This window comes from Vidua macroura, chromosome 3 (genome assembly GCF_024509145.1).
Source record: "Vidua macroura isolate BioBank_ID:100142 chromosome 3, ASM2450914v1, whole genome shotgun sequence".
Taxonomy (NCBI): domain Eukaryota; kingdom Metazoa; phylum Chordata; class Aves; order Passeriformes; family Viduidae; genus Vidua; species Vidua macroura.
Window position 1 is genome coordinate 5,022,165 of NC_071573.1, and position 23,825 is coordinate 5,045,989.

The 23,825-nt window shown below is 46.9% G+C and overlaps 1 protein-coding gene across 1 annotated transcript in view; it reads left to right on the forward strand.

Annotated features, from left to right (window-relative positions):
* The first annotated feature begins 322 nt into the window (after positions 1–322).
* Positions 323–23,825, forward strand: part of SLC1A4 (solute carrier family 1 member 4) — a 77,459-nt gene continuing 53,956 nt past the window's right edge. Inside the window, exons 1-4 of the mRNA XM_053972318.1 lie at positions 323–368; positions 860–1,093; positions 2,882–3,108; positions 3,878–4,114. Coding sequence (XP_053828293.1) covers positions 323–368; positions 860–1,093; positions 2,882–3,108; positions 3,878–4,114 — 744 coding nt within the window. The remainder of the gene's footprint in view (positions 369–859; positions 1,094–2,881; positions 3,109–3,877; positions 4,115–23,825) is intronic.

The window sequence follows — 23,825 nt, forward strand, 5'->3', positions numbered from 1 at the left end:
TGCCATGATGACTCTAAGGAGAAAAAGCTCATTGCAATAAGCTGGGGCCTGGCCTGTGTTTATCGCACCCTGCTAGATACTGTAGGGCGGCAGACAGAGGCAGGGGGGAAGGGAGATAAACCAGCAGCTACCCCGGTCACTCAGGCTGCAGCCAGCACCCCAGCTACTCAGGCTGTAGCTAAACCAGACAGTGAGCCTAAGCCACCTGCTAAACCACACAGTGAGCCTAAGCCACCAGCTAAACCACACAGTGAGCCTCAGCCACCGGCAGTCACCGCGGGAAAGAAGCACACAGGCAAAACCAATCGGCCAGTGACCGACGATGGTGGTCCGCAGGAAGGACCCTCAAAGCGAGCTCCTGACACAAAGTCGGAAGTCAGAGCAACTGGCACGAGATCAGAAGAAAATATTGAGTCCTATTCCCTGAAGGACCTTTGTGGCCTAAGGAAGGATTACACTCGACGACCTGGTGAGTCTATAATTAGTTGGTTACTCCGTCTTTGGGATGCTGCAGGTGAAGCCACAATTCTGGATGGCACCGAAGCGAGGCATTTGGGATCCCTGTCACATGATCCTGTCATCGACCAAGGAATGATGAGGGGGGCTAACCCTCACAGCCTCTGGGCACGGGTCCTGCGAAGTGTAGCACAAAGATACCTGTGTGCAGATGATCTCTATATGCAGCAAACCCAGTGGAAGACTATAGAACAAGGGATCCAACGCCTGAGAGAAATGGCAGTGGCAGAGATTATCTTCTCAGATGACATAACAATTAGGAATCCAGACTTGGTACCATGTACATCTGTGATGTGGCGAAAACTTGTACGGCTTGGGCCACACGAGTACGCTTCTGCTTTAGCAATAATGAAGCGGGATGACAGGGATGAGACCGTGCTCAATATGGCAAAGAAGCTCCGAGCATACGCGGATGTTGTGCATGGCCTGACACAAGCCAGAATCACAGCAGTGGAAAAACGTCTGCAGAAATTAGAATATAAGGCAGAGGAGAATCACAAGAAACTCAGGGAGGAGATGAAAGAGGAGATGAAAGAGAACCTTCTCCAAATCTCAGCAGTACAGATCAGAGGTTCTGGTATCCAACGCAGATGTTCCCCAGATGGGGAGAGAAGGTACACCCCACGAGCTGAGCTGTGTTTCTCTGTTGAAACCCAGGGCACAGGGAGTATTTCTCTGCCTGTCCTGAGGGATCCTGACTCCCAGGGAAGCACTGCCTTTAACCTTCGCCCATGGAGAAGGATTCCAAGACTTCAGGATTGATTGGAGTCTACAGGTGTGTGAAATAGATAATAGAGAATAGTGTAGTTTGTCACAGGGTGAGAAATTTAGAGTTTGGGGATTTTAGTATAGAGGTAGATAGGAGACAAGATGGAAGATCTTGGGTGCTGTCTGAGCTTCTTCATCTACTCCCTTTTCTGCAGTGTTGGTGGCACAGGGTGATTGGCTGTGGGAAGCCACAGTGCAGAGGTTACGTGGACAGGCAAAGGATTAGTTATTGGTAGAAAGGTAGAAATAAAGTACGTTTTAAGAGTTAATTGGATAAAACAGCTTTAAAAGACCTTGAAACTGTACATCTTGGGACATTTTTGCTGCACTTTCTTGTGCGCTAATCTGCTGCAAACGGCGTGCCGAACTTCTGATAAGACAAAAATAAACAGCAACTTGAAGACCAAAAAAAGTCCTGTGCATCTCTCAATCCTGGCACAGAACAGTTAAAAAAGAAGTTTTCCCCATCAGGGGAGCCTTGGGGGCCCCGAGAGGCCGCACAGTTCTTCCCACGTGATTGTGGAGAAAACATGAGGAGATGGGATGGAAAATTTACTGCTGCTCTGGCACAATGGGTACTTGAATTGGAAGACACCAAGACTCAAAAAGGAAGTTCCACCAAAAAGGAAACAGCTCCAGTTGCCAGTAGCCAAACTGCCATGTATGATGATGATGACAACATGTCCAATCCCCTTGAAGGAACCTCCAAGATATCTGCCCAGGGAAAGAAGGATAACCAGGCTTAGAGGGGCCCTGCCTCTGGCCAGGTAGAGGCTAGAGAAAACCGTGTTTTTTGACTGTGTGGATTCGTTGACCTGGCACATGAGAGCAATAAAAATATGAGGCCTTAGTCAACACTGGTGCGCAGTGCACATTAATCCCATCGAGACATGTGGGGGCAGAATCTGTTTCTATTGCTGGCGTGGCAGGGGGATCACAGGATTTGACTTTGGTGGGAGCTGAGGTGAGCCTGACTGGAAATGAGTGGAAGAAACACCCTATTGTGACTGACCCAGAGGCCCCATGCATTTTGGGCATAGATTACCTCGGAAGTGGGTATTTCAAAGACCCAAAGGGACTCAGGTGGGCATTTGGGATGGCAACTGTAGTGACAGAGGGCATCCAGCAATTGAACAGCTTGCCTGGACTATCAGAGAACCCATCTGCAGTAGGACTCCTGAAAGTAGAAAAGCAACAAGTGCCAATTGCCACCTCAACGGTGCACCGCTGGCAGTATCGGACGAATCAAGATGCCGTGATCCCCATCCACAAAATGATCCGTGAACTAGAGAGCCAAGGGGTGGTCAGCAAAACCCACTCACCCTTCAACAGCCCCATCTGGCCTGTGCATAAATCTGAAAGAGAATGGAGATTGACAGTGGACTACCGTGCCTTGAATGAAGTGACTCCACCGCTGAGCCCTGCTGTACCGGATATGCTGGAACTCCAGTATGAGCTGGAGTCCAAGGCAGCAAAGTGGTACTCCACTGCTGACATTGCTAACGCGTTTTTTTCCATTCCTCTGGCAGCAGAATGCAGGCCTCAGTTTGCTTTCACCTGGAGGGGCCTGCAGTACACCTGGAACCAACTGCCCCAGGGTGGAAGCACAGCCCCACCATCCGCCATGGACTGATCCAGGCTGCACTGGAAAAGGGCAAAGCTCCAGAGCACCTACAGTACATCTATGACATCATTGTGTGGGGGAACACGGCAGCAGAAGAGTTTGAGAAAGGAGAGAAAATCATTCAGATTCTCCTGAAAGCCGGTTTCACTGTCAAGAAGAGCAAAGTTAAAGGACCTGCTCAAGAGATCCAGTTCCTGGGGGTACAGTGGCAAGATGGACGGCGTCAGATTCCCACCGATGTCATAAACAAGATCACAGCGATGTCTCCACCAACCATCAAGAGGGAAACACAAGCTTTCCTAGGCGCCATAGGTTTTTGGAGAATGCACATTCTCAAGTACAGCCAGATTGTGAGCCCTCTCTACCTGGTCACCCGCAAGAAGAACAATTTCCAATGGGGCCCTGAGCAGCAACAAGCCTTTGCCCAGATCAAGCAGGAGATCGCTCATGCAGTAGCCCTTGGCCCAGTCAGGGCAGGACTGGAGGTGAAGAACGTGCTCTACTCTGCAGCCAGGAGCCATGGTCTGTCCTGGAGCCTTTGGCAGAAGGTGCCTGCGGAGACACGGGGTCGATCACTGGGATTCTGGAGCCAGAGCTACAAAGGCTCTGAAGCAAACTACACTCCCATGGAGAAAGAAATCTTGGTTGCCTACGAAGGAGTCCAAGCTGCCTCAGAGGTGATTGGTGCAGAAGCACAGCTCCTCTTGGCACCCCGACTGCCGGCGCTGGGGTGGATGTTCAAAGGAAAGGTTCCCTGGACCCACCATGCCACCAGTGCTACATGGAGCAAGTGGATTGCTCTTATCACACAGCGTGCCCGTATTGGAAACTTGAATCACCCTGGGATTTTGGAGATAATTACAAACTGGCTGGAAGGTGAAAAGCTACGCTCTTTTCACAGATGGTTCCTGTCGCATCGTAGGGATGAACCCGAAGTGGAAAGCAGCCGTATGGAGCCCCACACGACAGGTTGCACAAGCTACTGAAGGAGAGGGTGGATCAAGCCAACTTGCTGAACTCAAGGCCGTTCAGCTGGCTCTGGACATTGCTGAAAGAGAGAAGTCGCCAAAGCTCTACCTCTGCACTGATCCGTGGATGGTAGCCAATGCTCTGTGGGACTGGCTGGAAAGGTGGGAAAAAGCCAACTGGCAGTGTCGAGGAAAACCAATCTGGGCTGCTGATCAGTGGAAAGACATCACTACGAGGGTAGGGAAACTACCTGTGAAAGTTCACCATGTAGATGCCCATGTCCCCAAGAGCAGAGCCAGTGAGGAGCACTGAAACAGTGAGCAGGTAGATCAGGCTGCAAAGATAGGAGTGTCAGATAGACTTGGATTGGCAACACAAGGGGGACTGTTCCTAGCACGATGGGCCCATGATGCCTCAGGCCATCAGGGCAGAGATGCCACCTACAAGTGGGCACGAGACCGAGGGGTGGATTTAACCATGGACAGCATTTCTCAGGTTATCCATGACTGTGAGACGTGTGCTGCCATCAAACAGGCCAACCCTGTGCTAGGTTGACGGTGGTCCAAGTACAAGTATGGGGAGGCCTGGCAGATTGACTACATCACACTGCCCCAGACACGCCAAGGCACACGCTACATGGTAGAAGCCACCACGGGATGGTTGGAAACCTACCCTGTGCCTCATGCTATGGCCCATAACACCATCTTGGTCTTGGAAAATCAAGTCCTGTGGAGACATGGCACCCCTGAGAGGACTGAGTCAGACAATGGACTCATGTCAAGAACAGCATTATCAACACCTGGGCTAGGGAACACGGCACTGAGTGGGTGTACCATATTCCCTACCATGCACCAGCTGCAGGCAAGGTGGAGAGGTACAATGGGCTGTTAAAAACCACCTTGAAAGCATTGGGTGGGGGATCTTTCAAAAATTGGGAGCAGCATCTAGCAAAGGCCACCTGGTTAGTTAACACCTGAGGTGCCACCAACCAAGCAGGCCCTGCCCAATCTTTGTCTGCATACAGCAGACGAAGTCCCAGTGGTACATGTCAGAGGTTTGTTGGGGAAAACTGGATCAATTCTGCCTCGAGTACAGACAAACCCATTTGTGGGGTTGTCTTTGCTCAGGGACCAGGTTGCACATGGTGGAAAATGCAGAGAAATGGAAAGACACGTTGTGTACCTCAGGGGGATCTGATTGTTGGGTGAGAACTACGTGTAAATATCACTGTTTGCTGAATGTTACTGCCATTGTCTGTGCATAGCTGTATAATGTATGTGTGTGTAGAGTTAGAATATACGTATTAGTTTTAGCAGTAAGTTGAAGATATGGGGATAAGGGGTGGAATGTCCTGGGGTGTCTTTATGATGTTTGTATCCCCATTTGTCTGTTTAGCCCAGAAATAAGTTTTGCACCTTTAAGATTGGTTCTGAGAGTGAAGAGAGGGAGAAGAAGCACGCAGTTTGTTATCAGAAGCTGCACTTGCTCCCCCACATCCTCTCCTGGTCTGTGTTGTCTGCGGATGGACAGATGGCAGGACAGAGCTCTCCTTTGCTTTTAGTTAGCTTTTTCTAACTGAGGCAGAGAAGTTCCCTGGACTGTGGTTTTGCTTTTTTTTTGGAACTGTTCAAACCTGCTCTGGCCTGAACACCAGAAGAGCACCAGCATTCACACCTGTGGCCGCGGCATTTCCAGCGCCGGAGGGACTGATCAGAGACTGAGAGAACCGAGCTGCAGCCCATGAAAAGGACTTTCTGAGTTTGTCATCTCTTCAGAGCAGCAAGAGGTTTTATTGTTTAATATTGTTCAATTTTTCTGGTGAATGCTTTGCCTGTTAAATAAACAGGTTTTTTCCACTTTTCTCCAAGGAAATCTTTTCCCGAACCACCTGGGGGAGGGGCCACTTGAATCTGCTTTCTAGAGAAACCCCTTTGGAAGTTTTCTCCCAAATTTGCCCTGAACCAGGACAACCAGTACAAACCCAGCACAAAAAGGGGATGATGAGGTTGTGGTTAATCTTTTTGGTATTAGTGGAGATCAGTGGCACATAAGGAACAGCCCGTGGTGGGCTTGGCTGTGTCAGGGGACACTGCAGTGCTTGCAGTAAGTGATAAAATGTCACTGAGAGAGAGCAGGACCATCTCTACATAGGAACAGGTTGCTTGAAGTTGGGTCACTCCAAGAATCATTGTTTTCTCAGTGTCTGAAAGCTTTAAAACTCTTATTGTTGAGAGCATTTTAAAAGGTTGGATGCAGAAAGAACTAGCAATCCTTCCTCCCCCTCGAAAAAAAACCACCCTAAAATCCAGTGATCCAGTGAATAAAATACTTTACATCAAGCTTCTGTCTAGTCTGACTTTTAAGAGGAGACAGTGGAGTACAATCAATAAATAACTATAACAATATTATCTCATCTAAAATGTAAATATAATAAATTGTGCACTGAATGTTCGAGCCAGGCTCACCCTTGGATGTGCTCTTCTGTTTCCCTTTCCACCCAAGCCATGTTCTGTACAGGTTGCAAGAGCCTGGGGTGGACACAGTTGTCACCTGCTCTGTTTTCTCCACACCAGACAAGTCTCACTCCTGAGGATGTGATGTCTTGGGTGCCCATGTCCTGCTGCTCACTCCATCATGCCACAAGTGACTCCATCATTCTGCTTTTCCGGCTCTGCCTGCTTTTAGCAAAACACAACCGGAGCAGGAGCAGCCTCCCCAGGCAGACCTGTCTCAGCCCACAGGAAACCTCAAACCCTGTTTCCCCACCTCACAACAGCCACCTCCACGTCTTTATTAATCTGAATAAATTTGGGTATGTATATTTTTTTTCACAGGGAAAAATAAAATGTGACTTAAAAGAGGTTTAAAATATTTTTCCCCCTAACAGTGAGGTCCCTGCTGACAACAGGATGATACTAGCTGGGATCTACCTTTCTGATCTGAAATCATGAGGATTACTCACATGTCTAAAAATAAGGCCATGCTGAAATTCCCTTGTTGGATTAAGATCTAAGCCCTGCAATTGTCACTTTTCCCACCAGTGTCAGTGGCTTAACTAAATATATTGTCCACATTGCTGCCTGACATTCCCAGATTGTTTCTCTTTCCTCTTTCAATGGAACTTCTCTATGTTTCTGGAAGTTTATTTTACTTTTTGGTTGCTTGCTTAATCTTTTCACCAATTCATCACCTTTCCTGCTACATTGCTTTCCCCAGCCATATACGATCTCCCATTCTGGCCTTTCCATTTCTTCTCCAAGGTTTGCCACCCACTGTTTCAAACCTGGGAGAAGATATCCAAACTACAAATTTCTGCAAGTAGTGGAAAAAGTATATACAAATTTACCCTGGATTTGTGTTTCTTCCATGCCAGAAAGGGTAGAAGTGTTCCCAGGGTTGGGCCAATTTGCTGGTAGGGACACTCTGATGTCTAATAAGGGTTGTGCTTACACAAAGCCATTTCCAGGTGGCATGCAGCCTTTTGCATCACTCTGATGAAAAAGGTGGACTCGTAGTTTAGTCACATGTAGAGAAGCAACTAGGAGCAGACATGGGGGAAAGGCAAGGAGTTCGTGTGAATCCAGCATTTTATTCTGTGCTTTGAAATAAAAAAGTTCACAAACAAGTTTTTAAGCTCTTAAAGTTGTGTGGAGCTTAACAGCACCCATGTGTGAGGAGAACATTAAACACTCCTGAAGAACAATTACCTCTATACCTGCTTTACCTGGGTGCAAACCTTCTCATGTAGGAGAAGTGAAGTCACAAACATCATTTCTCATAATGCAGTGTAATATGCTTACAAGAAATAGCCCTCTCTGTCCAGAAGGAAGTCATTTTCCCTCTCTGAGCTGCTTTTTTTTCCTCTTGGCCTTCCTCACCACTGCATTGATCAGTCTCTCAAAGAGGTCTTAATTTGAGAATTTTCCTAATGCACAATGTGTGCAAGATTAAGCTTTTTTTCAAGGATTTGCTGGTACAAAAGAAATATATTTCACAATAAGAACAATTGCCATTCTAAATATCAAAGCACAATGATACACACTTTATAGTTCTGCTCCAAAGAACACTTTTGTTTCAAATTCCCTCTTTTCAGGAGCTGCTTCTTCTGAAATTTCTCACTGCTGTTAAGTAGCCCAAAGGGGGATTTTGTGCATGTGCCTGTGTGCATGGGAAGTTTGGCATAATTCATTCAGGATATCGAGGTAATGGGGTTATTCTAAGCATGAAACAAGCTAATTTTCATGCCTTTTGGAAGCTGTTCTCCTCTTTGCCAGTTTCAAACTGTTTCCCTTTCGAAGGGTTACTCCTGTACGTTGCAGCTGATGTGGCTGGTCTGAAAAAAGCTGACCAGCTGGGACTGGTCCTGACGTGGGCACCTGGCTCTTGTCCATCACCTGGGGTAAATCCTTCCAGTGTGAGCACAAGCCATGGGTAGGGCCAAGGGAAATCACAGCCTGCAGTGCCCTCACTGACCACTCCATCACCTGGAAGTCTCATGGTAACCCCCAAAACAGATAGGAGTGTCCTTCAAATTTGGGAGGTGCTGGAAGCAATCTTTCCAGGCTCATTGCCTTGCTGGGCTGAGTGAACTGTGATTTTTACCTTGCTTCACTCAGATCCTCATCTCCTCACCAAAAAGAAGAGACAAGCAGCAGCACCTGCTCATACAAGGGACTGTCCATCCTCCAGTCCATCCCACCTCCCTCATGTTAGTCCCATTAACCACAAGTTAGATGCTTTGAGTGTATTTAGAGGTCTGGAAGTGAATGATGCCTAAAATCCCACAGAGGGCACAGGAGGCTGGGTGCTGAATTGGTTTAGATGCTTTCAGACGTTCCCATCCCACAGCAAACTTCTGCCAAGCTCCTACTTGTATCTTTAGGGATGAAATTGGGAGGTTGACCTGTGAGCATGCACACTGTGCTTATCTGCCTTTGCTGAAGGCCTTTGAAATCTTTTCCCTCAATTTGATAAGACAACAATTTACAACTGATTTATGCCATGTCCCAGTCCTTCTCATTGTTATCCTGAAAGTACAAGTGCAGCGTGCATGATTCTGATGATGATTTATAACACCCATAAACACGGCTACTACCTCAGCCAAGCCCTGCATTTGCCCCACAGCCCATATTGATGCTGTTATTATGGATATGTAAAACACAAATGACAAGGGACACTCAGGGATGTGGGGAGGCCAGACCCCCAAATTCCAGCGTGACGGGAGCTGCGTGTTGTGCCAGGCAGAGGAGGGACGAAGGTTTGCCAAGGGAGGTTTCATCTCACCTCAGAGCTGTCCCCATGCTGCAGCTGGCAGGGGACCAGTGCAGCTCCTGGCATCCTTTCTCACCATCTCAGGGTGGCTCTGATTTGTGCCTGGCTCCAGTGTCCCATCCAGTGACATCCCCTATCTTCTGGCCATCTCCCACGATTTCCACCCAAGCCCGGTTTTGGGCAGAGAAGTAAGGATTACTTTGTTTATACTTGGCATATCTCGAGATCCCAGTTATACAGGAGGCTGTAAGCTTTATGGCAGACAAAATATTTGTGTGATATGTGAATTAATCAATAAAACAGCTATTGGTAGTGAAACTAAGCATGTCTGTCCCTGGCAGCTGAGAAGGTGCATTCCCAGCCTCCGAAGCTTACGAAACAAAAGAGATTACCACTGAAAATTTAATTCCAAACTGTGAAATGACAACCAAAAGAAAGGCTTTTGTTTTCCATCTCCTTTTTTTTCTTGAACTGAACAGTACCTAACTGTTTAACATGCAGGGAAGGATTATTTATGTAGGGCTCTTGTGTAGGTAAAGCGCCACGTCCTTGGCCCTCTGCCCATGTAGCTCAGCGCGGGATCTCTTGTTACAAATTGCAGCTGTGTAACATAACAGGAAACGTGAGGCTTTAAGTTATTCCACTGGAAAGATTAATTATTTGGAAAATAGTTATGCAGCAGCTTTGTGTATTTTTGGAGCAAAGGTGACCAGCACCATCTTAAATTTAAAGAAAGAAACCTGCTGGGAAAAGAAAAAGAGGAGCTTTGGGGAGTGAGAGAGTTTGGGGACAATTTTTAATTTTTTTAAAATAGTGTTTGAAATGTCTGTCATGAAAGGAGCAAAGCTGAGCTCCACAAAGGATGGTCCTGGCAGGGTGAGGGTGAAGGAGGAAGGGGAGCTGTTGGATTCAGCTGGACCTTGACCCTTCCCATCCAAAATCTCATCCATCTACCTGGGAGGGAGGTACGAGAATCCTGCAGACAGGGGAGAGAGATGAGAGGTGAGTTTGGAGGCACAGGCCCAGCATGGCAGGTCATGGTACCCCCAAAATATGCTGGAACAGCTCACAGTAAGACACCATACTCTGGGGAGCCTCTTCCCTCCAGGCAAACACTCTTGAAAAGGCAAACACGATGTCTGAGGGGGAATTTTTTTCCATGGGGCAGGTGATGGGATGACAAGTGATACCTCCTGCTCACCAAAGCAGTGTGGCCAGCAGCACCAGAGCAGTGATTGTCCCCTTTATGCAGCACAAGTGAGGCTGCACCTCAAACTATGTCTGTCTTCAGTTTTGGAGCCCTTGCTACAAGAAAGACATTGAGGTGCTGGAGCATGTCCAGAGAAGGTCAATGAAGCTGGGAAAGGGTCTGGAGAAGCTTCTAGGGAAGCACTGGAATAGGCTGCCTTGGGAAGTGGTGGGGTCACTATCCCTGGAGGTATTTAAAAGATGTGTGGATGAGGCACCTGGGGACACGGTTTAGTGGTGGCCTCGGCTGTGCTGCGTTAATGATTGGATGACCTTAAAGTCCTGTTCCAACCTAAAGGAGCCCACAGCTCTGTGTCAGCCCCTCAGCCTTCCCTGGGCAGCTGTGAGCTTCTGTACAGAGCCAAGCTCCCAGGATTTTAACTGGCTCCTCTGCACGTGAGCGATTAAAGGAAAGCTTCTCCAGGAGCCAGCTCGCTGCTGCAGTGCCTGGGCGTGGGTGACAGCCAAGTCCTCCCAGCGCCTCTGCAGATGCTTCCCAGTGGCTTCAGAGAGCTCTGTGGCCAGAGCAAAATTTCTCCCTGATTAGGATTCCTCTTTGATCCAAACGTGCTTGAATACTGGAGCCCTCTGGAGGCATGTGGTTTGGACAAAGACGTGGTGGTTATTTTTAGGCAGCACAATGCACCTTTTAGTAAAGTTTTTCCACTCAGACACTTTAATGCATGGGCATTTTGCAAGAGCAGCTATTCCAGAGCTAGCTTTGAGCTAACCTGGTCTCCTGGGGTGACAGGGACTCTCACTGCAGTGACAGGAACCCTCACTGCAGTGACAGGGACCTGGTGGTCCCTCTGTTTGCTCAGCTGGAGCTGCTGCAATTAAAGCCCTGAGGGAGAAGCCCTTCTGCATGAACATCTCAGTGGGTTTGGGCATGAAACTTGAGATTTTTGGCCTGGCAGTTGTGCCCTTGGACCCCTCTCCTCTCCTGCAGGCAGAAGGAGCAGGCAAGAGGTGCCCCAGGAGCGACAAGATGTAGAATCCAAACCATGTCCATCATCCCTCCTTCCATCAGCAGGCTGGGGAAGACTGTTTTCAAAGCAGCCCATTTTTCACAATCCCTTCTGGCAAAAGGACAATTAATAATAGAAAGAAGATGCATTCAAGGTGTAAATGTCTCATAATTGATGCTGGACCGTCCATTATTTTTAATTTTAATGTTTCAGGTCCTGGCAAAGTAGAGCATCAGTTTAAGAAGGGGAGTAAAGAAAGTTTCCTATAAAATCAAGAATGTTTCCTACATAAGTAGCAAACCAAACAGAGAGAGCAGTCTCTTAACTTTCCAAGTTTTTTATTTCTGCCTCATTAGCTGCTACCTCAGACTAACCAAAATCTCCATGTTTGTCTAATATAAAACCCCATATTTTTGCAGAACTCTTCAAGCCACAGTAGTTTAGCTCTACCACAATAATTTGACATTCTACTATAGCAAATGTTACTATATGAAACAAAACACTGTATATTTAAGAAAAAAAAAAAGAGGAGGAAATTATTTAATTTAATGTAGCAATTTCAATGCATTTGATAGAAGACAGGAGGCATATTTTTCACCAGCCAAAAAATAACACCAGTCAAAGGCTACTTTCTTCACTGCATTTGCACCTCAATGCACTCCCAAAGCAGACTCCACAAAATTCTTCTGGCCTGGGACCTGAAGAATCCCACCCTGCCCCATAGCCCACATGCCCTGAGTGATGCCTGGACAAATCAAATCTGGTATCACCATAGCACAAGTGAATTACAAGTCAGCTCTACCTTGCTTATCATTGCATGCCACTAAGCTGTCCAAGATAGGACCATGGGCTGGTCTTTTCACCTTAGCCAACAGTAAACCCAGCGAATCCAACCACAAACAAAATGTATTTCATTCAAATGGAAAGGTCTGGAGAACACCATAGTGCTGAGCTATAATTCCTGCTGGGGAAAATTTCTGTCTTCAGGGGCACCGACTACAGGGACAAGCCCAGGATGACAAAACTCCTTATTTGGGTTTTTCAGAGAACTGCTTGAAGTTGTGTGAGACAAACAGAAGTGAGGTGTGTGGTGAAAAGGTCAGTGCATAAACCTTTTCTGAGGAAAAAAGAAGCCACTGTGCCTAGCAGAAATGTGGTTAAGTCTGAGGCTAGCGGAGGGTTCAGCTGAGAAACAAAGGCAGCATAGATAAGCTGAGAAGCTTTCAAAAAAAGAGATCTTTTGGGCAAAGCAACCAATCTTCTACAGTCAAAAGTCACCTGAAGACAGAAAGTGCCTGGAAGAGCGAGCTTTTGGTGCCAGCTCACAACCAGACTGCACAACCAGAATTGACACCAGAGAGGCTGGTTGACATAATGGTCTTTGGAGTTTGCCAAAGAACCAGATGTTTCTTGCCATGAGGGAATTGTCTTCCTCACCCTGGCATCTGGTTCCTGTAGCTGCCCATAAAAGAAGGGGACAGGCACATTGTGCAGAGGGGCAGGTGGCACATTGCAGTGGCTTTCCCAAATAATTGCCAAGAAGAAGTATTACAACAATTTTTGGCTGAAACAGGTACAGATAAACACTGTGAACAAGTTCTGTGACCGTGGCTTAGGGAATCACTGAAATTAGTATTTATCTCTTGATGTTTCAGAGTGCTGGGGTTGATGAAGGATTATTTGGCAATAAAGCCCTGTTTCTGGTGCTGTGCAAAGAGCAGATCCTTAAGTGAGCAGGCAGGCAGGCTGTGAGTTATCCTGTGTCCACTCACACTGATTCATGCCCTAGGGGTAGAACACCAAGCTCTTGCTAACCTTCCTGCAGGGCTGGGCATTTCAGAAACTACAAAAGAACAAGCGAAGGGCTTCAAAAATAAGACAGAAAAGTAGCGATTCACTTCACACCCCATTCGAGCAATAAACAAAATGTTTATGTTAGAGGCTGTTGCAAATCTGGCATCTCAGTTACGTGCTGGGGTCAGACTACTGCCTTCATAAAGCTCTGTGGGGTCCTTCCCTCGAGCAGGGCCTTTTCCAGGTGAGAAAAGCAGTGTGAGCACAGGAACCGAGGCTGCAAATCCCTTCCTGATGGGGGAGGGTTATCCATCGCAGGGCCCCACGGGGCAGAAGTTACCCCAGCCTCAGTGCTCCCCACCCTGGGTCCGAGGGTTTCCAGCCAGTCCTCCTGCCTTTCCTTGGCTGCTGCTCCCCCCCATCCCATTCTGGCCCTTGCTGATCTCCCTGGAGCTCAGAAGAGGCAATGGGAATGTCTTAAGGAGAGAAGTCTGGAAAAAACAGGAATGCTTCCTAAAACCCTGGCTTGTGTGACATCCATCTGCTCAGAGCACACATTAGAGGGTTGTTTCTTCTAAATTGAAAGCTGTGATAAACTCAGCTGCTGTCGGCTCCATCTCCATCTTCATCCTTCGGAGTTAACTGGCTGGGATGAAAGGGGCGACTCCCACTTCACAGATAACTCCTGGCCTGCATGCTGGGGCAGACCTCTGCATCCTACTGTAACACACCCTGGGCCTTTTTTATCTTCCCAGAGCTGCCGAGGGAGCAGGGAGGGGGTGCGAGTGGCACTGGGCATCCTGGGGATGCAGCTTGGACCACACGTGGTGGCCCTGCTCGGCTCCCCAGCGCTGCTGCGGAGTCATGGTGGAGCCTGGGAGATGTCTGAGCCACCAACACCAGCAATTAAGTGTAATTATCCAAGGGGAGTGTGTGTTACGTGGAAACACAGTCCTGCCATGAGTGCTGATGTTCAGAGGTAAACACAGAGCTGAGTGGGGATAGAAAAGTCAATTCTGTTTGAAAAAAAAAAAATATTTTTTTCATTTTCATGCTCACTGTTACAGAGCTGAGCCTTAGGGGGTTGATTTCTTTACAGAGACAGTGTTCAGGTGTTTGAGGTTCACCCCACTGCCCACCAGATGCACTAGTGATGACAACCTGGCCTTGTCCTCTGCGCTGAATGACCTCAGTGAATCCCTCCCATGGGGGGATTGGTGAGACACTGCCATGAGGAAATGAGAAATCTCAGGAGCTCTCAGTGGGGTGGAAATTAGGGTGGAGAAGGTGAGGTGAGCATCCAAACAATGGGTGAAGATGGGCCCTGAAAACTGGGAGTTCCCCATTTTAAGTGGTTTCTATGTGGTTTCAGTCACCTTGAGTGGGACTGAGCAGGAAAGGTAAAACAATGACCTAGATAACATTACCGGGCAAAACAAAGGGCAAGATGTTTATTGGGGAGTAGCTCCTGGCTGGCTCCACTCAGGCTGCAAAGCATTTACTCTTCTCAAGACTAAATCTGAGATTAAAAGGAAGAACTCAAACATTAAAGGGCCCCAGGGCCCAGCCAGGGCTTGGGAAGGAGGGGAGTGGAGAGGCTGTGGAGCCATGCCCATTGAGGAGAGCAGCCACATTTTTGGAATAAGTAAAAATGCCTTTACTTGGATGGGGCTGGTTTGATGTTAATCTATCAACTGGCAAAGCTCACGTGCCTTCAGACTGGGGGCACAAAATCCCAGACAGATGTGCCAGAGCCACCTGGGGGAACTGCTCCTCTGCTTGGAGGGACCACTGTGCCACCTCCTGTTGGATTTCATGTGTTGGACAGCATCAAAAGAGATGCCAACACCTCCTCACCCTGAAAAAGGAGCACCTGGGGGGAAAAAAAGCATTGCAAGGAAAAAAATTTGGAAAAAAAAAAAACTCACTTTGGGTTGAGGAAATTTTGGTGGTATCAGGCAATATTTTCAAAAGTGGCTTGTAATTATATATATAAAAAAAAAAGACATGGGTTTGTGCCAGTCTCCTGAAATTACCAGGGAAATGACCTTGGATCTGTCCTGATCAGGATTGAAGGGGATGGTTCATTATATAACCTCAACTTTATATTACAAATGCCTCGGGACACTGGGGTTTTTACATATCAGGCAGAGTACTTGGTGAGAAGCTTTGAGGTGGGAATTGCAGCCCTCTATTTTTCTGAGCATCACAGAGATGTATCAAGGCCATAGGGAACATTAATATATTTTATTGGACAAGCCACTAGAGCTGGAAACAGCTTGTCAGCTGTTGGGCACACAAAAGCTTCCAGAATAAAAGCTAAAAAACTTAAAAGCTTTTATAAAGTTCCCAGAAATCTCCCACTTGTGCCAACAACACCTTAAATAAACCATCAAAAGTAGCCAGACAAAAACTAAAAATATTCACAGAAGCCAAAGAAGTTCTGTAAGTGTGGATCAACTTTGGACAAATTATAGCTGCTTTGCTTGAAAGGCAATTTTTTTCCCTACACAATAACAAATCTTTTTTTTTTTTTTTTTTTTCCCTAATTTTCTATCAAGACATGAAAATTTAATGAAGAGATTGATGGAAAACCAGCCAGGCTCGACACAGATGGAACTCTGACCTAAGCAGTTTTTATTGATTTGAAACTCTGAATTTTTTCTAAAAATAGCCCTGTAGAAAATCCCTGTGGATTGGCAGGGTATTCTTGTGGTTGGTGGGAGGGCCTGAGCTATACAGGTATCTTGAATGAACAAGACCTGATGGCAAGAGAAATATTAATATTATGAATGAGCCTGAACTGGAGCATTCCATCTCTAGAGCCTCATCCCATTTTGTGTTTGATCCTCTTCAGTGCCCAGGACCAGACAGCTCATAAGGCTGAAGCTCCTCCAGTCACTGGACTTGGATTTCTGAGAAATTCAGTTGAAAAGACAAGTTAAGTCAAGGCAAAAAGAGAATATTTCTCATTTTCTGTGTCCTGCTTCCCTTGTTTTGTGAGTTGTAAGGAAGATTAGACAATTTCCTGTGAACCTGTACAGCTGAAGAGTTACTTGATCACTTATTGCCCAGGCACTTGCTGCCTGCTTTGTCTATCTTTAACAAAATACAAGTTTTTGCTCAAGTAAGAGGCTGGAAATTACTTTGGCATTTCTTATTCACATTCAAAATCTGCCACGTTGGCTCAAGCCGTAGGGTTTATCCCTGCACCTCCTCTCATTCCAGACACTTCTCCATCAGAAGAAAAGGAGAATATTCAAAGCAAAGTCCACAGGTTGTGCTTCTTGTTTGCTCTGCAAAAGGAATTTCAAGTGAGGCTGACATCACAGAACGACCACAGGCACCAAGGAAGGACTCCATGATCCATAGGCCAGGATTGAAGTGAGGATGCAGAGCAGCATCTCCTTCTCTTTGGGCTCCTCATTGAGCTGAGGTTTTTGTCAAAGGCACAAACCCTCAGCCCCTTGCAGCATCAGACATTTGTTTAAGTCATGGTGGCTGCCAGAAGAGAATAGCTGTCAGTGTGAAATTACAAATCATTCTGCATAAAGCCAGGCTGATTACCATGAAAGCAATGGCAGGATTGGAATTTTACTCCTTTTTTTTTTTTTTTTTTTGCCTTTGCTGCTCAAGACAGCAGCCTCACCAAGGCAGCATTTTGTGCTCAGGTCTGTGGCTGGCCCGATGTCACTCCTTTCACAGTTCTACAGAAAGGTTCAGCAGGCACCTTGGGGCAGGTGGATGATCCTACAACAAAGCATCCTTATGGAAAGGGTTCCTGCTCGGATTCCCTCCAGCAACAGCAATTTTCACCTTCCTTTTCATGGAAAGCACAAAGAAGGGAAGCACAAAAGCCCAAAGTCACTTGCCCTTGCCTGCATTCACAACACAAGTGGCTAAAAAGGACTTTGCACTTGGATGTCTGGAGCCACTCACCCGGGGATCCCTCAAGTGCCTGTAGCATGGTGCTGCCATCCAACAGGGCTCAGCTAACATCCACCACCTCAGGTGTTTACCCTCAGTACTGCTCTGTAGTCGTGGCTACCCTTCCCACAAAACCTGATTTAGATTGTTTAAGATGAGCTCAGGTTAAACCATGACATCACTGTCATCGTGTTTTTGCAGTAAGAAGGTCCTGGAAATTTTGACCAGGTGGATAATTAATGAGGGAAGGTTCTGTTTTGGGATGAGCATTTATCCAAGGAGAATCCTTGGCCCAGCGAGAATATTTTGTAGTCATGACAAAAGCTGGACATCACTTAATTCTACTTGATGTGAAGCAAAAAAGATCATTGTCAACATTTATTTCTCTCTGATAGAGAATAAGAGACTGCTTGACTCGGGACTTTGCTGTGGGGAGTCATCTGGATTAAAAAATAATTAAGAGAGATGTAGCAATGAGGTATGACAAGGGCCATAGCTATGAAACAAGAAGCAGAAGATGGGCTGGTCTTTTCACCTTAGCCATCAGTAAACCCAGCTAATCCAACCACAAACAAAATGTGTTTCATTGCCTCTCTGTGCCTGGACAGCTGGGGCTCCTGCAAAAAGCAAGAGTCCCTGGGGCATCAGCATAGTGCTTGTCCCTGGGGCATCAGCCTGTTGTTGGCTCCACACTGTGCCCTGCCTTGGGCAGAAAGGTTCTCCCAGAACGTTGCAGAGCTGGAGGCGTTGTGCTTGCCCCATTTCACGCTGGACTCTAACCCAAATTCGTTATATATGTGCTCCACTCAGTAAACATACACCTATCTTATAGATGTCTCCTTCCTACTGTCCTGTAGCAAATTAGGTGGTGAAAGTGCAGTTCGTGTGGTGTGTTGGTAAAATTCTGCACACAGTGCCGTTGATGCGAGGCTGTGTCTGAGGGGGAAGTGTAGGTGGGGTGTAGGGTGGAGCTCAAGTGCTTTGCTGATCCTCATTCCCAAAGATTCTTCTCAAAGAAGTCTGAAGGGTCTTTATGAAGAGCCTGAAGATGGGATTTTTTTGGATTCTGAGAGGGGCTATGGGTCACGAGAGCATATGGAAAATGTGCCAAAAATGGGGTCCTGCAATAAATAATAATAATTAAAAAAAAAGGCATCAGGCCTTCAGAAGAGCTGACATGTCACCCTCCCCTGCAGGATCCTGTAAGGTGGAATCCACCACTGGTTCACCATCAGGCTTCCCAAAGACTTAGAATACACTGTAAATGAAGCTTTCTGCCTTTTAACCCATCTCTGGAAATGCTGTCTTCCCTCTTCCTGGCACCACGGAGTTGCAGCAGCGCCATTTCAGAGAGCACAGAAGAGACGTTCATCTTCTTCTGTAACACCCTCAGTTTTTGCTTAAGTAAGATGTGCTCATCTACCATTTTCTGGTGAATCACAAGCCAGAAAAAGATTCTGGATGCTTCAGAGAAGGGCTGCACGAAACCCTCAGTCACCATGAGTCACTCCTCTGCCAAATGCTAATTTTGCATCAGAAGCGTGTTTTACTTTTGAGAGGACTTTTTTCTTTCTTTCTTTTTTTTTTTTTTTTTCCTTCTCAGTTCAGTCATTTGAGGACACATCCTGCCTGGGAGGTGGTGAGCACCCAAAAATCCTGTGAAATTTGTGGGTGCCAGAGCTTCTTATGTGGGATTTGGGACTAGAGCTTCTTTGGCAGTTACTTAGCGTAGACATCCTGATTTCAGAGGAGCAACTTAATTTTGTAATCAGTACAGTGGTCTAAGCAGGATGTTAAAAACTAATCAGAAAAAGTGAAGCTTCACATAGCAAAGAGGAGGATTTCTTATGGGGGTCCTCGAAATCACATCTTTGAATTATTTGCTGCCATTGTACTTGAAAAAAAATCTTATTCCCAATGGCAGCAGTAAGGATGCCTGGCAGGTTTTATGGCATTTTCAGGATTTTTCCTCTCTCCCAGTCTGTGTGCTTGTGTCCTTCTCCCTTTCTCTTCCTTCATTTCATCAAGCTAAACCACATGAGTATTAGCTGCTAAATCCATGTCAATGAGTTCAGAGGAAATAGAGCAGTGGTACCATCACAAGCTTCCCTTTTCCTTGTGGATTACACTTGGTAGGTCTTGTTGGATGCACATGAGCTGTTTAAATGCTTAACCATCAGCCCTCAGTGGGCAAAGCCTCTGGAAGCCATTGTACAGGAAGATGAAGCTTGCAGAGGACATCCCTCCCCAGAAATGGAGTCAGTGAGGATGCCAGAGATTTGGCCCTGCTCCCCAGCAAACAGGAGAGATGCTGCACCACAAGCGGCCACATGGAAGTTTCTCTTCCTCCTTCCTCTCCCATCTAGTTGAAGGTTAGAGGTTTCCACCTAACTGAGTGTTGGGGTGGAGGCTGCAGATGGAGGACAACCTGCAGAGCCAAGCTGTGCTTGCTTGGTAGGGTAAGAGTGGTGGAGCAGCAGAAAGCCAAGGTGGAGAGGGAGGCAGACAGAAAAGACAAAGAGGAAGCAGAATCCAGAAAATTCTTTGACCCCCCTCTCCCACCATGAGCATAATCATTGTGCACTCACATGAACAGTTAAGTACCTGCTAAAAAGCCTGAAACACCAAAGAAAATGCAGGCTGTAGCCCCAGAGGCAGTAGGAAGAATGAAGAGAGATATCCACCCTCCTCCAGGAGGTGTGGGACATAACCTGGCACAGGGAAACAAGCTCTGCTTCTTGCTTGAAACATGCCCAAATAATGTCTTCAGTGCTGAGACCCTGAGTGAGGGCTTCTAATGATTTATTTACATCTGGGGTTGTCTCCCCTTGGTGCTCACATATCTCTGTGCAGGGCTGGAGCTTGCTAGTGAGAGGTGGCAAAGCTCTATTAAATCATTAAGCCTCTCCCCCGAAGCGTGGGGCCTGTGCTCTCCATCTGATAGAGACTGATACTGCAGTTTATCTCTGTCAGAAGTCTTTGAACACTTAGCATCTGTCTCTTAATCTCGTTGTTTTCTTAAAATACCACATCCTTGGGCTCTGCTGGTATTTCAGCAGAAAAAGGGAAAAGCCAGGGGGAAATTGTGCTTAACCAACCCAAAGGAGGTGATGGGGTGGATGTTCTTTAGGGGTGGATGTTCTTTACCTCGGCTTCAGCGGGGCTTTGACACTGTCTCCTGTGACATCCCCCTGGACAAAGTGCAGGTTAGAGGAAGGGATGGCAGAGGGTTGTGGTTGGTGGCACAAAGCCCACTCGGGGGAAAATGGATGCAGGGATTGATAGTGGAACCCCCCAGTGCTGCCCCACATCTCTGTTAAGGACCTCAAGGAGAGAATAGGGATGCATCCACAGGGAATTCACAGATGAAACAGGACCACGTGACCTCCAGAGGTCTCTTCCCACCTCAACCCTCAATTTCCTTTCTGACTTTTTTCCCAATGAGGAAGCCTTTTCTGCCTCAGGTTGCCTATATTCTTCTAGGAATCATCCAAGATATGTGGCATCATCAGCCAAAGATTTCCAGCATGGGGAAACTGAGTCCTATTCCCAAGGTTTCAAAGGCAGATATTTAGCAACCAGTACTAGCTTTGATCAGGTATTTCACTGCTCTTTCCCAAAGAGATTATATATTAATCATAATCTTTGGAGGGTTTCAGCAACTATGGGATTTTTTAATCCACTGAACCAGAGCTGTGTTACAGCTCTGTGATATTAACAGAGTCTTCCTGCATTACACCTTGCCTGGAAGTTTTATTTCAGTAGGGGAAACCATTTGTTCCCTGCCACCTCCTGAGTTGGCCAGGCATTCACAACTCTATTGCTAACCTGCTTTCTCTAATGAAAGCATCAATTCCCAGCAGCAATAGTTGTCATTAAATCAATAAGATGCGTAACCCATTCTTCTGGTGCCTCACAAAAATGCTCAAGCAAATTGTTAACAAGATTTGCTAAAGCTGGGGTCCCACAGTCCGGAAGTCTCTGCAAAAAAATAATGGTATTTGGCTCACAGAAGAAGTTTCCTGGTTTGCTTTGTTCTCTGAAATATTTTAACCCTGTTTTCCCTACACATTTTCAGTGCTTGAAACCTGTGGAACAACTTTGCTTGGGTGGAGGCAGTTCAGGCTGGAGCAAAGCACTGACAGCAAATATCAAGGATAATTTTCTGCAGGTAGTCAAACACTGCCTCAGAGACTGTCAGTTCTTGGTTTGCCCAGCAATTTATTTTTCCACCAGGAAAGCACTAAACTGGCTCCTAGTAATCCCTAAGGGGTTTCCTTCTCTCCCTGGGATCTATTCCTGATATTTTTCCTAAATCACTTGAATGTAAAAGTATGGCCTCTTATCATCTCCCAACACTCTTCTGGGTGGTTAAAAACCCATTCCTGGAAATCTGGAGGCTGGCTAATGTTTTAAGGGTGAAGAGATGACCCAAAGGTTGGCAGGTTGGCAGGTTTGCCTCCTGAATATTTCTGACATTAAAGTGCAGCTGACATGGCTTTTCTCTTGAGCACTGGGTGCAGCATATGCTGACAAGGGAGTGCTTCTATGATAAGAACCAGCCTTTTTTACTGGTTTTATGGGGTTTTGGTGCCTGGGCCTGACCATCTCCCCGAAAGACCTTCGTCCATGTTTGTGTGTGCATTGACATAGTGGGATTGAGGGCTGCAAAAATAAGGATCCTACTGCTGACCTTCTGGCTTGCAGACCATAATTAGTTTATGTCTGAAAAGCATGGCAACAGCAAAACAGATCATGTGTGTCTGTTTGGAGAGGCAAGCAGGGAAGCTAGGATGGTGATGATGCTCGAGGAAGAAGAGAAATATGAAAGGAGTGAACAAGCTGGCAAAGGGACCAGGAGTGCTGAAGAAGGAAGACACAGGGAATCAAGCTGATTGTGAGGAAGCAGAGGCTGTGCTTCAGAGCATAAATGGGAGCAGCACAGGGAGGGAGGCACGAAGGAGCAGGACTGCCAGGGAGATGGATCGGGTGGGCAGGCTGTGGATTGAAGGCGAAGGCACAAAAGGGCAAGGATGGATACACACAGCTTTGCAATTAGCAGCTGTGATTTATGGTGGCTTCTTTGTCTTATCATCCTCCCCTGGCAGATGTCCTGCCAGCAGGGGCAGTCGAGGGGTGTCTAGGGAGGGGACGGAGGGGGTTTAAAATAGTCAGACCAACGGAGAGGTATGGAAGGGACTTTCTAGTAATCTCTACAGCCTACCCAGGCAATTCTCATTAGCAATATCTAAATCAAATAGCAGCCGAACTTTTTTGCAATAATTTTAGGAAATTCTCTGTTTATCCCAACATCTTGGCTTCTCACAGCAGGTTTCTGTTCTCTCAGACAGAGCCTGAACACTCAAGGCTGGTTTGGGTTTCAGCTGGTGGCTGGTGAGGGGCTGGGGGGAGTTAAACAGGAATGAAGGTGACACAGAGGAAAAATGTCCTTTGTTGGCACAAATCTGCTGCACTGCTCCCTGATACTTTCTCCTCATCCTGATCATCCCCTTTTTTCTGTAGACACAGACACAAATTTCTGTCCTATCCCTGTGCCAAAGCTCGAAGCATTGTGATTGCATGGCCATCATGAAAGGTAAGACTGTGAGGCTGATGGAGAAGCTCCAAACCAGAAGCTCTAAATCAGTTAAAGATATTTAACTTTGATTTATTTTCAACAAGTTGTTTACACCTCCAGAAGATGAATACCACCAGTAGGGAGCAATGGGCTAATCCCAACCTGGGCTGCTCCAAAGGGAGCTCCATCAGTGCCAGTCCCTGCCACAGAGGAAGGGACATCTGAAGGAGGAGCTGGGGCTGCACAGAAGGAGGAACAGGAGACAAAGGGTGAATTTGGGAAAGGAGGGTGCACTCCCTTGGGAGCAGAGGTCAGAGAGGCTCCAACGTTCAGAGGGAACCAGCTGCAGCCACAGCAAAGGCCAGTGGTGGGGCAGGAGGGATGCAGGGGTGACCACAAGCTCCTCTGCTGGGTGTCCCTCAGGGAGTGAGTCAGGACCTGTGGGCTCACTCTTTCCTATAATAGTTAGGGCTGAGGGTGTTTACCCTGTCTGCTTGGGCAGCTGGAGCACAGGCACCCTTTGTAGCCCTGCAGGAACCCACCTGCAGCTCCAGGCTTAAGGGCTTCACACCCAGGGCACCTCGGGACTCGTGTCCCGCTCAGGGGAATCAAGAAATAAAGCTCCTGGTATTGGCTGTGTTAATAATGACACCACACACTTTTATATATAAAGGCAACTACATGAGTATATTAACTTTGCTTCACTGTTCAATAGCTCCAGGAAAGCTGATGTTTGGAACGAGCACACTTTGGTAAATCACTCCCAAACACCTGATTTTTTTGGCCTGGCCTAGAAATGAGATTAATGCACTTCTTTTCTCTCTTCATCTGCTTTTGAAATTTCTGTTGCTGTTTTTCTCTTATCTGCAGGTCCTTTAGATACCTGCTTGTCCAGCTAGACTGCTTTTTCTTGATATCCCCACTCTTCCTAGTATTCCTTGGAGGCTGTAGCAGCTCCCATGCCCATAGAGGAGCCCAGAGGAGCTTTGCCTGGGAAATGGGGATTTGCTGCCTCTTAGGCTGAACAACAGCACACACTGTGGTAGTAAAGCATTAAATCTCCTCTGGCATTTCGTGTAAGAGCTACAACCCTGAGGTTTTCTATCTGGTCTGGGGAATGGGCATCCCTGTTTCTCCTCTAAGGCAATCTATGAGCGGCGAT